At 39.1% G+C, this 15,941-nt stretch overlaps 1 protein-coding gene across 1 annotated transcript; it reads left to right on the top strand.

Annotated features, from left to right (window-relative positions):
• The first annotated feature begins 11,122 nt into the window (after positions 1-11,122).
• On the top strand, positions 11,123-14,956 carry LOC126484594 (UPF0687 protein C20orf27 homolog). Its single transcript, XM_050108159.1, has 3 exons — positions 11,123-11,278; positions 11,355-11,729; positions 14,661-14,956. The coding sequence occupies exons 1-3, from the start codon at positions 11,266-11,268 to the stop codon at positions 14,759-14,761; spliced, it is 489 nt and encodes a 162-aa protein (XP_049964116.1). The 5' UTR covers positions 11,123-11,265; the 3' UTR covers positions 14,762-14,956.
• Positions 14,957-15,941: the final 985 nt, after the last annotated feature.

The raw sequence follows: 15,941 nt of genomic DNA, 5'->3' as shown, positions 1-15,941 counted from the left end.
CACCTACCCTTCACAGGAGGCCTAGATCTACCAGTGAAGCACCGTTTGCAGTGCAGTGGGCGAATAATGACATATCATTTATGTCCTACTTGAGGTTCCTTTGGTACCAATACCACAGGTACATGGCTTTAGGCAGTACTTGTAACACACCGATTTGCAACAGTTGCTAATCGTTTGACAGTAGTTAAGGCGATTTCCAGATGATAACAAACGTCAACCCTATTACTTTAAACTAAGCCTACTGACTGTTTTTTAATCTGTTGAATTAAAAAATTACTAATTCCCTATAAGAACTGAAGCAAGTACAGTACACATGCCGAGATTCCCATTAAGGCAGCAAAAAAACCTTTGGTAATACTTACTAGTTTCCTAAAATTTTTTAGGTTAATTATTGTTAATTTGGAAATCGATAATACAATACTGGGTAGGCTAAATGACACCATATTTATTTCTGTTTCATATAAAACAAAATCCAATCTCGTTGTATGGTAGTCTATGTGCCCATGTACTCATGCATGACAGCAGTATAATAGTTACAGAAAGGGCACAAGAAATCTTAGTAGCAGTAGCTGAAAAGGTAATTATAGCAGTCTTCAAATGTTCAAACAGCAGTAAAGAAACTCTTAATGTAAAAAAGATTAATAATATAAACTTCTATACAAAATGAAAATCTAGAACAACAAAATTTAAAATACATAATGAAATCGTAGAGTGTGCAGCTAGTACAAAATTTTAGGTACGTATGTTTATCAACAATTAAAATGGGATTAACATACCATGGTACTAGGAAAAAGAATTAGCACAGCATGCTATGCCTTACAAATATTTATGTAGTGCGTAATGGATCATGCCCTAAAACAATGGATTTGTACACATACATTCTGTCATGAGTTATGGTATAATATTCTGAGGTGCAAAAACTCAGAACGTGGAAAATGTGTTCAGACTATAAAAACGAGCCACAAAATGGCCTATTCCATTGAGATATTAAAAAACGGAGTATTCTGATAATTCAAAGCAAATATGTATTTCAACTTTCATACAATAAAATTGAGTTATATTCAGCAAACAGTTCCATACATGATCCTTGAATTAGGTTCAGCGATTTCATGTACCTTGATAGTATGAAGAGGGGAAAGGCCCGAACTACCATGATTTAGCAAGTAGTTGATATATAACAAACTGCCAAATAAGATCAAAAACATAAAATGAGAGGCACCCACATGCCTTGCTCATACTGTGGCATCAAGCAGTCAGGCCTGCAAGATGAGTGGTCTGCCAAGCGAGTGGATTCATTCTTATTTATCGAGTAACATGAACTCTAGTACTCACACTTAAGTTACCAGTTATCCTCCTATATGATTAATACGCAACGGAAACATGCATCTGACTATGAATAATTTACAGAACTCTGACTGTACACTACGCACTGGCAAAACCACATTTTCTTTTTGTCTTTTATTTAACAGCTTTTATCGACATCTCCACATTATTAATTCTACTCACCTTTATTTACCACTGTTTTATCACGTCGAATCTCTATTTATTAATCACACTGTTCACGTCGCTTCTCTCCTTAAATATCACCTTTATCCGCTACTATTTATCACGTCGCTTCTCTATCTACCATCTTTATCCACTCATTAATCATCACGTCGTTTCTGCTTGATCCTTATTCATATGACAAAAAATACATACATACACCACTCTGTCGACTCCTGTTCATGACTCATTCGACCAGTCTATTCCATCATACTTCCTGACATCCCGCCTGAAAATTCTTATGTTCGATTTGACCCTGCACAACGTTACACACCACAAATAAATACACTGACTATCTACCATAAATCGCCTACTTTAGATCTATCCTTAACTTTTCCATAATTTGATGTTAGAAATGTGATGAAGCCCACGAGATTGTTTTCCCTTGATCGTCTCAATCAGTACAGCATTTTCATGGACAATCCGCCTCACTCTGAATGGTCCACTATATACAGTAAAGAATTTGCTAGTTAGGAATCTAAGTTTACATGAAAATTAAATGTGTGCAGAGAATATACAAGCTGGGAGAGATGGGACAGCCCAAGTGTTAGAAACTTTGGTGCTAGTGGCCTCTTTCCCTAACACCAGATTCCGAAGAACCATACACAGAACCTCATTATAACTGTCACCACGACTATGACATACTATAGATCAGATGGCATCTAATTTAAAAACTTCGATCACATGTTGACTTTTTACATTACGTGTTAAGCACCTGCCATAGTCAAATCGCACTAATTAAACTGGACTCATTGGCATTATTACATAACATTGTAGCAACTGGTTTCTTTGAGGAAACAGTCCTTTTACTTTACTGTTCCAAATAAAAATTTGCAAATTTTGCTCTGAGAGACCAGCCTAACAGATTCCATTACTGGTGTTTTATTCTGTGATCAGAAGTATGGTATTTGCATTCCTGCATATTAGTAGAGTATGTCTGCTACTTAGACAATTTTCAGTGCCAGCGGCAAGGGTTTTAAGGCAAGATGCTAAGGGCTGATATGTTGGATTAGTTTCTCCTATCCATCAGTCTATTACGACAAGAAAGAAATGCCAGGATTCCATGCTCTCCTGTTATTCTGATAGTGTCTATCCTCGACTCTGTCTGACCTATGAGTCGTGGCTCCGTTTACGATGTTGCTCTCATTACCAAGTGCTGAAATGACGAAGAATCGTCTAAGCTTCTGCCTGCTATCACTATATCTCTGCGCAATCTCTTTGGCAACTTCGTTATACAGATCCTAATGAGCTCCCCAGTTTCGTATGGCACATCCAAATACCTATTTCGTCTCAGCATTTCCTGATAGCACTCCACTGGATCTCTTATACCACCTTCGTTACCATTTCGCATCATCAATATGCTTTGCGTAACCTGGTCCTGCTTACTTTGCGACCAGAATTCATTTAAATAGCTACTACAGTCTTTAATAACTTCCTGCATTTTCGCTCTAGCCTCGTCCCTCAAATGGTTACGCACAAACTTCATTTTGAGGAGCGGTCCCCACGATGAAGGTAATGAATCTTAAAACTGAGACAGCCACAGGCATGGATGTTGGTAATTATCAGGATCTGGAAAACAAGTGTACGTTTGTACCGACACGAAGTGCCTCCTACATTCTTCTTCCGCATTTATGTTTTCCGACCTTGGACTATACCCAGTTGGGTTTGCCACCTGCTTTATCCGACACAACCGTTCTTCTTACTCTCTGAGTTCGTCTTCCTCTTTCTGCCTATTTTCGTTTTTTGAATTTATCTCACTCTCCCTCTGCAGTCTACCTGGTGGTGTTTCTCCTTCGCTTCTGCACGCTAATTGCAACTGTGCTAGTTCTTCCCTATGTTTCCTATTTGTTTCTAATTGTGCCTCTCTAAACTGTAATGGTGATTGTATCTCCTCCTGGTCGGCATAAACCTCTTGCTGCGTACTGTCAGAGCCTGTCTTGCCTCTTATACTGACCTTTTCTACATCTGCACTAATTGTATTCATTCTGACCACTACCTCCACAACTTCATCCCTGTGTTTATTTAGTGCCATTTCCTGCCGTGTGACTTGAGCTTCCACGCTGTCTAATGCCCCTTGTTTATCTGCAAGTAAGTCCTCCACTATCTCTTTGATTCGCTCATCCAGCCACACGCCCATATGTTCTGTAATATCGCTCTCTATTGCACTTATTCGTACCTCCAAATTATTGGTTTTTTCTTTCACGGCATCACATACTTGCTTCACCGCACCCAGATTCTTCTCCCCCTCATCTAACCGATTATTAACTGCGGACAGATGCTCATCGATAACTGTGTGTAGCTTCCTCATTGCCTCTTTATTTCCCTTATCCATTGCCTCCAATCTTTCCTTATTCTCCCTATCTCTCTCCTTATTATCTCTATCCATCGCTTCCAATCTTTCCTTATTTGCTTCCAATCTTTTCTTAGTCTCCCTATCCATTGCTTCCAATCTTTCCTTATTCTCCCTATCTCTCTCCTTATCTCTCTCCTTATTATCTCTATCCATCGCTTCCAATCTTTCCTTATTTGCTTCCAATCCTTTCTTAGTCTCCCTATCCATCCTCTGTAAGAACTGTAGTATCACATTGTCATTTGCTACTTTCGACGCGCTCTCCTCGTTCGCCTGAGAAACCGTAGCTTCGCTAAGGGTAGCTGCACTTTCACTGCATACCTGACCTAGTCCCGGCTCGCCCGCGTCGTCGGGAAAAGCCCCCGATTGTGAACGAAGCCCGCCGCATAAAGGATCACCTAGCGACGGTCCGCTGAACAATTCAGCCCCTTCTGAGTGCTTGCCGTCCCCGCTCATTAACACATGGTCAACAGCTACTTCCTGCTGCACTGCTACGTTCACCCCAGAATCGCTATTCTCCATGGTGGCTCCACTTTTCGACTGCGACCTAGTTACTACGGACATTACGCAAAAAAAATTATACCACGATCTTCCAGCCTTGGACGATATAGCAATTAATTACATAAAAAAAATAAAAGATCCTCACCAATCCAGAAAGAAATTGCAAACGGAAAAAAAATTTTACTCCCTAGCGCTATCACAATACATTCCATAAAAAAATCTTAACAGCAAACCCTAACAGCAAAATATCCTGGCAAAATATATCCTGGCAAAAAAAATATCCTGACAGGGTCGAAATTATGAGAGGCACCCACATGCCTTGCTCATACTGTGGCATCAAGCAGTCAGGCCTGCAAGATGAGTGGTCTGCCAAGCGAGTGGATTCATTCTTATTTATCGAGTAACATGAACTCTAGTACTCACACTTAAGTTACCAGTTATTCTCCTATATGATTAATACGCAACGGAAACATGCATCTGACTATGAATAATTTACAGAACTCTGACTGTACACTACGCACTGGCAAAACCACATTTTCTTTTTGTCTTTTATTTAACAGCTTTTATCGACACGTGGCCACCGCACTGAATATGAATGGCGCACACATTATAAATTCGGGACATTATTACAACATACAATTCGAAGGAAAAGTCACCAATATTTTTCTTTTCACTATCTTATTTATTCCGATAAATTCTCTAACCTAAACACACAAATTCTATAACCTACAACAATAACACATGAGAAATTCCGCCCAGTGGGCATGGCTTTACAATGGTGAATCTCTATATTATGGTCTCGTAATTATTTTTTAACGCTACAGTGCACTTTCTGGATAGGATGGTGGATCTTTTATTATACCTCACACCTCGACTCTCACAATCATCATCACCAAACTTTCCTCCAGACTGAGCGGTACAGAAGGAACAAGCATAACCCACTAATCTTTTGAAACTACCTCGCTACTCTCCCATGCAAACCTCACATACCAAAATTACATGACATATACTGCACTACAACATGAAATACTACACAGAGAATAGTCACAACATTATCACTTTCAGCTTTCCCACTTCAATTAATATTTATCCCAGTTTCACACGACCCTGTCCCACTTCATAATTCTACTTTCCTACTATGCACTCTGGAGATATTTGCACGTCTTCCTTTGCAATGCAAGCCAAGTGGCGTTGCTGGATAGACGGCCAACTCACCTTGCTTCTCTCTCAGAGTTTGAATCCAGCGTCACACGGAATCATATGATGCAAAGTAATATTAAGAAATTCACCACACACACGAGTCCTCAACTGATACTATGGACGAGTACTTCTCTTTATCTTCTGTCTCATACACAGTTTGAGACTCACACAGTACTCACCACGTGGAAGTACTCGTCTCTAATTTCAAGTCCTGCACACGCCATTTCTTAAATATTTCAACTTATGGTACACACGCTATTCCTTAAGTATTTCAACTTATTGTACACACGCTAGTAATTCAGCTTAACCTAAGCACACGGAAGTATTTCAACTTATTGCTACACGTGGTTTCATTTTGACCGTTGGTCACTTCCGAAGATTACTACAATCCCATTAATATTACCTGCCTGACATTTAATTCTCCCCACAAAAGTTCCTGAAATAGAGAAATTATTATTTCAAACTACTCTTAAATATTCCACATGCATACCATGTCTCCACTCTTTCGTCATTACGGAGCATAACTCAAACAGGTCTTAACAGCACAAGATCCAGCGGCAGAGTGCTGAAATATGGCCATTCTCGAGGTGCTCTCGCACCTCTGTCGAAGTGGGGGGAGCACCTTCTTACCGTATTGGTCAGCCACATTTCAGGCGCTCAAAGCTCAGGCAAATTTCATCTCTTTGGTCCCACCAAAGGTGGCCAAAGGATCGACTCAAAGATGATCATATATCCACCTTCACTATCTGCGGTTAGCAGACGACCATACATTCATTCATTTCACAGATCTCACCAAACTGGATGTAGGGATTTACTTTGTGGGAGTGCACATTTGATCAATTAAATAAATAAATTGTCATTCTTTCCCACACTGGTATCCGGCTTCGCTGTATTAATTGAAATTGAGTTATTTTACAAAAAAATGTGTTCTTCTGACAAAGATAATGAAATATGTTGTACCTATTTTCAATGTCGGGCGGTGCTGTACCCTTTCAAAAAGAACTCAATATATTTAAAACATATATTAAAATTTGCTAAAAACCGTTTTTACTTCTTTAAAGAATTCATGTAACACAAAATTATTAATTATAAATAATCAGTTTCAGCAATTACAATTACACAAAGAGCATGTAGTACGCTTGTAAGCAACACAATACATTTTAGTTTGTACTTTACTCTGTGCTATCTGAAAACAAGGTGTATTATTAGAAAAGTCTTGTAAATCGTTTTCTTACTTGAAGCATGTTCTTTCTGCCTTGTTTAATAAATATGTAAACAGCTGTTCATTTAAACTGAGGACAATGAAATATATCGAAAACCACACTTGAATTAAAAAAAGCTATAATTCCAATTCGTTTGTTTTGGAGGGGGACAGGCAAGGCAGATTACATTCAGCTGTCTTAATCCATGGTATAGGATGTTTCTGGTTTTTATATCAATTTTATATGTGACAACAGCCGTTTGGTTTCAACTAGTGTAATTCACCATCATACGATGTAAGAAGGACCACTGCTTCTGAAGAAGATATTTTTAGAAATATCGAAACCTAGATGAAGTGATAAATAAACCTTTGGTTTACGGCTTATTGGCTAATTTTTTCAACTTCTACAGATAAAAAAATCATTATGGACTGTTTACCAAAAAGAGTAAAACAAAATAACAAAAGCTATTTGGTTTGGTGCTGGGGGATTGCCACCATAGTTTCACTCATCGCTGTTCTATACTATAATCTAATATGAGTTGTGACAGGTAGCAAGGGAATGTAGGCCTTACGGGATCTGAAGAAGAGTGCAGTCATAATGTTGTGTTGAGCTGATAACAGATGATCTGGCTCAGTCTTCAGGGATGTAGTTATTATTACACTTTTTTATTTACTAAAATAATGTATGGTTCATAACAAGAGTGATTTAGAGGTGAACTGTAGAATTCATTCTCTCAGTGCTACGAATAAAACTTTCCAGGCATACTATTAATGCCTGTGTAGAGTTCAGAATGGAATTTTGTATTCTAGTAGAAAAGTTGCTGGTAGGTTTTCAGGCAGGGAATTGAAAATCTCAACTTAGAAACAAACTGAACTGCAGCTCATTGGCCACTTACATGATGTCCAAGAAGATACTGTTTCGAACACGTCCAAAATTGTAGAAATATGATCTGTAACTTGTCAGAACAGAGGTACAGTACTTTGCTTGTCTTCACGAAATCATCCGTCAGGGCTGCGTAAATGCTCATGTGTGTTGGTTATCATGTCAGTCAATGTTTGTTTCGAAATCGCAATAGCAAACTCTAGATCTTTGTAGCTCATATTGCCAGGAATCTTAAATCACTTCAGCCATTCATGTGGTGAAATTTCTCTCCTCATACCATTTTCTCCCCGAATTATGAGATGTGTTGTATGCGTGAAATGACAATTATACGTTTCTAAACCCATCTTCAAATAGTTACGCCAGTTGTCGAGTTCGCTCTGCAAGTCGCGAAGTAAATTAATGTGGAAAAATATGTAGAATGTGTTGATCTGTCTTTCTCTTTCTAACATTTTACTTGCTATTTGTTTTTACAATATAAGCTGTGAATTTCTTTCATTTCTGAACAATTAAATTAACTTTGATGTTACAGTACGCGAGTGATGTCACTTATTACTGAAATTTGTTTCTACAGCGACAGATGGTGGACGAACAGTAGATTCGATCTTGGGCTTTGTGGACATACCCCATCTGCATCTATCTTTAGCATGCACAGATATTTGTGCAGATATCTGCAGAGACAGACCGTTGTGTGTGGACAGGCCTTCATAACGCATTTAAATCGAGCAGTTCACACACGGTTCCGAAAACCGTGGAGGTAAGATTCTTACCTCCATGCCGAAAACAGTAGCAAATATCTGTACATGCAAAGGATCGCTGCACATGTGGTATTCTTGCACGACCGAAGTTCGGATCTACTGCACGCCCGCCATCTGTTGGGGTTGTTGTGGTCTTCAGTTCTGAGACTGGTTTGATGCAGCTCTCCATGCTACTCTACCCTGTGCGAGCTTCTTCATCTCCCAGTACCTACTGCAACCTACATCCTTCTGAATCTGCTTAGTGTATTCATCTCTTGGTCTCCCTCTACGATTTTTACCCTCCACACTGCCCTCAAATGCTAAATTGGCGATCCCTTGATGCCTCAAAACATGTCCTACCAACCTATCCCTTCTTCTAGTCAAGTTGTGCCACAAACTTCTCTTCTCCCCAATCCTATTCAATACCTCCTCATTAGTAACGTGATCTACCCACCTTATCTTCAGCATTCTTCTGTAGCACCACATTTCGAAAGCTTCTATTCTCTTCTTGTCCAAACTGGCTATCGTCCATGTTTCACTTCCATACATGGCTCCACTCCATACAAATACTTTCAGAAACGACTTCCTGACTCTTAAATCTATACTCGATGTTAACAAATTTCTCTTCTTCAGAAACGCTTTCCTTGCCATTGCCAGTCTACATTTTATATCCTCTCTACTTCCACCATCATCAGTTATTTTGCTCCCCAAATAGCAAAACTCCTTTAATACTTTATGTGTCTCATTTCCTAATCTAATTCCCTCAGCATCACCCGACCTATTTCGACTACATTCCATTATCCTCGTTTTGCTTTTGTTGATGTTCATCTTATATCCTTCTTTCAAGACATTGTCCATTCCGTTCAACTGCTCTTCCAAGTCCTTTGCTGTCTCTGACAGAATTACAATGTCATCAGCGAACCTCAAAGTTTTTATTTCTTCTACCTGGATTTTAATACCTACTCCAAATTTTTCTTTTGTTTCCTTTACTGCTTGCTCAATATACAGATTGAATAACATCAGGGAGAGGCTACAACCCTGTCTCACTCCCTTCCCAATCACTGCTTCCCTTTCATGCCCCTCAACTCTTATAGCTGCCATCTGGTTTCTGTACAAATTGTAAATAGCCTTTCGCTCCCTGTGTTGCCCCTGCCACCTTTAGAATTTGAAAGAGGGTTTTCCAGTCAAATCTTTTGGGGTAGGAAAAAAATTACTGTGGCAAGGGACTACACTCTGGTACAGCAACCTCAAAGTCTATTTAATTATTCAGAAACGGAGGAAATTCTCAACGTAGAACATCATGCGGCAAAACCAATTTCTGTGTTATATGAAATGAAAAGAAATATCGAATCATTTGCTTTGACCAACATTACGGATGAGAGTAGAAATCAAGCAGAATACAAGCAACATAGTTACAATACAATTCTGTGTGCAAAAACACAAGAATGCGTAATCAGTAGCACAATGCGATGGAACAAGCTTCTATTTACTACGAAACAAAAATGGAAGACTTTATATCACCCAATAAGGAAACGGCATGATAAACGTGTGGCAGTCCAAGTGATGCAGCAACAAACCAGCGTCGTGTTACAGTACGTTCTTATGTGAGTTTCACCGCATGCCTGAAACTGGTGGTGTAATTAGTCGACTGATTTGCTGGTTTATGTAATCTACTGATCCACACCGGTCTGAGCACTTATGGAAAGAGTCAAGATACAGTACTCAGAAACATTCTGTTCAGTACAGCTGTTCATTATTAGTAAAGGAAAGGGGAAAGATTGTTCAACTCACAACTTCCGATTGAATCTCGCTGTTTCTGAGATCATCGTTTTAGCACGCGTTAATAATTGCAATACCTGAGCATGGTGATCTGCTGGGTCATTACTTTAGCATGAGTAAATGATTGTGACACCTGAGGAAGATGATATACTGCTGTCTACGTCATCACCAGTCAATGAAACGTAACATTTAAGTACCTAGGGGGCCGAGTGAATAGTAATAGTAATGTATCCATCCAAGAATCGTTTAACATTGGTGCAGGATTTATCAGCTTAATATACGAAAAAACTTAAATCATATAATTATATTAATGAAAGGCCAGGGCAGGAGATCGTCTGTGATCTTGTTGAAAGGACGATTCTGCATCTGCCTTAAGTGATTTAGGATAACTCTCATCAGCGTTGCTGCACAGGTCATGGGTCTTCTCCTTTCCGAATCTGAAACCAGCGTCTTAACAAATACATAAAATCAGTTGGTTTGTACAAATGAAGGAACTAAAGAAACGAAACCTCTCTTACTTCTCAAAAGCAGTGTTGTGTTTGAGATGTAGAGAGAAAAGCGACAATAAGCCATTTAGTAAAACAGCATTTGACGTTTTTGCCATGCTGACATGCTTGTATAGTGCCAGTCTGTTTCAGATATATTCTTCTGAATACCAATATGTGACTGAATCATCACTCTGTAAAACTACCAACGATTCGGCCGCCAGGCAGCGTTCATTATGGTGTACTATGAAGGACACCTGCTATAATGACCTAAACGTCGGTCGTTTCATAGTGTTATGACGCGATCATACAAAAGTCTTACTGAAACCAATTCCAGCTACAAAATCCTACGCTCTTATATGCCAGTAAATCATGTACACATGCAAGCTGGCTAGCATGAATCATGATAAAAGTTTTGCAGCCGCTCTCGGGTATCTTTGCTCAAAGCCCTCAACTGTTCAGTAATCAGTTGCATCTGGCGTCAAACACGCGTGTGTTGTGGTGAAGTTGTCACTGTTGTGTAAATAGCGTTTGAAGAGGTGTTTGTGGTTAAGTAATCGATCAAGAAGGTGGTTGTTGATGTAGCTGAAATGTGTGAAAAGGGTATATTTTCTTTTGTCTGATATACGTTGTAGTAGTGTATATAGTTTTCCCGTTTTTAATTTGTTTCCTTTTGCAGAAAGTCATCATGTTCATTTTGGCGAGGATACGGAGACGTTTGGGAAGGATAATGAAATCATCGTGAAGTGCACAGGTTCTAATACTGTTACTGCCCAGTTAGGATTTTTAAAGTTAGGTCACAAATACGAAATAAAATTTGATGTGCCATGTAGTGTTTGCAACTTCAGGCCGTCCGAGTACTTAGATGTGTCATGCTTCTCGGACATTCCAAATAAAAATTGTTACCTTATTGCCGCAGTTGTTGAGAGTGAAGTTGTGCATATTGCGGTACACCTAGTAGCTTATAAGGAGAAACTGCTAAAGGAAGAGATTCGCATTACAGAGCCTACCCGCCAGAAAGGATTTACCATTCACCTGTTGGCTAGAGTGCTAGGTGTGTTACGTTTATTTCACCAATACATTAGCCTACAAATTTTTTGTTTGTTTGCTGTGTGATGTCTGCTCGTGTCAGCCGATGTTATTTAGATAAATTTTAACTGTAACACTATAAATATTAAACAGTCCCAGTCGAATCTGAATGTAAGTCTTATAAATTAGCGTTCTTTATTTGTTGTTTGAATCGCTAATCTGAAGAGACTGTCATTTTGAATTATTGAGCTTCAAAAATGTTTTGTATGTATGTGAAAGGAAAATGATGCTTCCACAGTCGGTGCTCCACTTAAAAAAATAAAATAAAAATTGTGCACTCTTTATGATCTGGGTAATTGAATGTATTTGTTGCCTGCAACGTTTTCATATTTTTTTCATTCATCTGTAATAATCCCTTTACTCATGCTATGAGAGAAATGGTTACATTTCATTGGTTGTTCCAAAGTTATCCTGTGTTATATATCCTGTTAATGATCTCTCATCTTCATCCCTTAGACTCATATTATTAAGAAAAAAATCATAGTATATTTACCACTATATGCCTAGCTGTTTCTCAGACATTGCACTTGTTCGACAAGTGAGATGTTCCTGGTACAGTGTGACAACTATAATATTCCTTTTAGGGAAGCTCACTGTTCACAGGGTCAGTAGATGGTCTGTAGGAAGTATAAGGAACAGAAATTGTGCTATGATGTGGTAGAAGCACCACCCTTCCAAGCCCCCTCCATGAAATCTTAGTCGTTATTACAGAGTAGGACCAGTCATGTACGAAGTGGAGGAAGAATGATCACTCAAACACCTCTGTGTGCACTGTAATTAGTCCAGTGTTGTCTCTGTTGTGAATGATATCCAGAAGTATGTTTTTAGCATCTTTACCCAATAATGACCCTTGAAACTGTGTAATTAGGAGTTCATATGATAATTGGTGCCCGTCTTTTAGCATGTCAGATCAGGCTTGTCACAATTTCTGTTGTGTTCCCCTGTGTCAAACAAACGTGTGTTTCTTGTCCTCCATTAGTCCTGTTTGGTGTGGGCCACAAGCTTGAGCATTAATCTAAGATACGATACACAAGTGTTGAGTAAGCAGTGTCATTCGTAGATTGTCTGCATTTGAGTGGCAATGATCTTGTTATTGATGTGGTAACAGTTTCAGATTGATTTCTCTGCGTTTCTCATTTTGTACGTGTGTGTGTGTGTGTGTGTGTGTGTGTGTGTGTGTGTGTGTGTGTGTGTGTGTGTGTGAGAGAGAGAGAGAGAGAGAGAGAGAGAGAGAATGAGTCTGTCTGTCCCACCACCTTTTCTTAACCTTGTGGTGCATGATTTTCACTGCAGTTTATAACGTTTAATGGTCATTTCTCTGGCATTTTCAGTCAGTCATGAGGCATGAAAATGCGTACGTGGCACAACACCCGTAGGGAGTGCCCATTACAGTGGAGTATGAGCATCTGCAGCCACTGGACTGATTGGAAACCCCAGAAAAGTGACCCATTAACAGCTGTCCATTGTAATTGAGGCTGTGCGCCACATGGCTAACATAATAAAGGAAATGTTTGGTCAAAAGTAGTGGGACTGCAAACCTAAGTTCCTGTACAAGACGTATGCTTTTGTGCTATTATACTGGCAGGTGACTGATGTGTTGGCAATTTTAGCAGACTGAAAACCTGCTCGTTATAATGCATTGTGTCCCCCCCCCCCCCCCCCCCCCCAAAGTTTTGCACAATGAAAATTTCAGTGCTGTCGATTGGTGCCTGGTTTACTTACATGGCAGAGTCAGTTGTGGTGTTAGATTCTTGTTCCTATTGGAAGATTACAGAAGTGTCCGATTTCACCCGTGTGCTTTGACCCATGACATTATCAATATGGCGGAAATGGCTATTCTAAGCATCTCGAATGGCACCTATGATGTCACTACATACACACGGCAACAAACATGAAAATACTTACAAATAAGACAATGACATCTCCCTTCAAAAATGCAATCAAACTAATGGAACAACTGTGGGAAATGGGGGTTTTAGGGAGGGTACAAGCTGAAAAACACACCACAATAAAAACAAACAAAACAAAAAAAATTACAAAATCTACAGGAATCGGACATTTCTCGTGACCTATATAGGTCAACCGCAGCTGACGATACCAAAACACCAATGCCTATAGCAAAAACTATGGAAATTGGAATCAGACAGTTCCCTTGAGCACAGTTGGTGATACCAAAACACCAATACCTGCATACAAAACTACGAAAATTGGAATTGGTCATTTCCATTGACCTACATAGGTCAACCATAACTATTGATACGAAAAAACCAACATCTACAACTACAAAAAACAAAACCACAACACCTCAAAAATTCGAAATTCAAATATCCCTACATAAATTAAAACACATTCAATGCACAATAAATACACAAAGCATTACAACTTGCAAAAAATTGACAAACCCCCCCCCCCAAAAAAAAAACAAAAACAAATGGTTACCACCAACAATTTAAAAAAAACACACACACACAAGGGCACCATCAGGCACAACAAGACGACATCTACAAACACAATCAACTCATAAACTCCGCACCTTAATGACGTCACACACTGCAACACCCTTATGTCATGGTTCAAAGCAGACGAGTGGAATCTGATGCTTGTGTTGACTTCCTATTGGTTACAAATCTTTGAACTTTTCTCTGTTATGCATCTCAAACAGATTGCATACTTTTAAAATATTTTTATTTTTAATTTTTTTAGTGCTTACCAATTGATTTGGTTTAATTCCTGTTGGAAAGTCTTAACGAAGCAACTACTCATCATGATTGTTAATGTTCTTTAGTTGCATTTGGTGCAGGCTATATATAACCTCCTGTTAGGTGCTATTCTGCATCATATGATCACATATTATAATGAACTACTTTGAAATGACTTTTTATTTGATTTATTTCAGGAAAGAACAAAGGAACTCCTTTGCTGCGTAATGGTGTCCGTTGCATAGGTGTTGAATCAATGGATGAAGATTCAGAAGCTTCTGACTGGCAAGGCTTTTGAGAAATTAATTGTAATAAAGCTCCCTCCTTAAAAATGTGCTATTGGTAAGATTATATAAATGTTTGCCTGTATTAATGAACTGATGTAAATATTTCACACATCTATTTTGTGATATCCCCTGTGGGAATATTTTTCACAGTGCTATTCAATTTGTATTTATTTTGAAGTGAAATACAAATTTAGTTTCACTTGTTACGGATTTCCAAGTTTTTTTCGAGTCAAAGTGTTGCCCTTTGTTTTTGTTACCATACATTTAAGTAAGAAGGTTTTCTTGTTAGTTTATAAGATCTTAATAATCACTGACATGCTCGAGTTCACATGTGGCTGTGTTATGGCAAGTCTGTGGGAGATACATGGCCAGAAGCCAGTGCATTAAAGTTTGTGTGTGCAGGATGTAGCTTTCAGGTTATAGAAAGTGTGCAGTATTATTCCATATTATTGGCAGAGTTTAAGAAGCTGCTGCCTGTTCAACAGTCACAGCCAGGGACAATGAGGAGTTGCATGCTTGACTACCTATGCCATGTACTGAAATAATGGAAGTCATTTGTGACTGTTAACAGTGTTTGCCCTGGGCACCAAGGACAATTGTGCACCGCCCTGGCATTTCAGAGTGGTATCGGGGGTCAGTGTCTCTGTAATCAGAGGGAGTGCTATACTTGCAGTGTGGCATCGGAGCCAGAGCCCGCAGTGCCTACGTGTAGGGTCTGAGAGACCATCTTGTGTTTGTATGGTGACTGTCAGGGGGTCGAAGTGTAGGAGTTGTCATTATAGGAAGGTTACGTTTGTGAAACAGGTGAACCAGTGGATTTGTCACATTTAAGGTTAATGCTAGGGTTGTACTCATTCTAATTTACTTGGGCATTCTCTCCCTTGTGCTGAATTGTTTTACTTGTAATTGTTTGTGGCGTACAGCTACAAGAATTCAGTTGGCTCGTGATTATAAAGAAGTAGTAGGTTCATAGATCACTCTGCAACTACCTGTTCTGTCTATGTTAATATTGTTAAATTGCCTTGTTTTTTCGTCTCGTAAAAATGAGTAAAGGTGAGGCAGTACCAAAATCTGAGACACAACGCGTCACCAAAGATGAGGCCATAGAATCATTAGTGAATCAAGTAGCTCAGTTGAGGGCAGATGAATTAACTTTACGTTATAGTTTAGCAGAGAAATGTGATGAAGTAG

The sequence above is a fragment of the Schistocerca serialis genome, chromosome 1 (genome assembly GCF_023864345.2).
Source record: "Schistocerca serialis cubense isolate TAMUIC-IGC-003099 chromosome 1, iqSchSeri2.2, whole genome shotgun sequence".
NCBI classification, from domain to species: Eukaryota; Metazoa; Arthropoda; class Insecta; order Orthoptera; family Acrididae; genus Schistocerca; species Schistocerca serialis.
The sequence above is the reverse complement of the archived record's forward strand: the minus strand, read 5'-3'. Positions and strand labels throughout refer to the sequence as shown.

What these genes read in the sequence shown, in the direction of transcription:
- LOC126484594 (XM_050108159.1), top strand. An exon ending in CCTGTTGGCTAGAGTGCTAG is followed by an intron (nt 11,730 to 14,660) that starts GTGTGTTACGTT and finishes GATTTATTTCAG; the next exon opens with GAAAGAACAAAGGAACTCCT.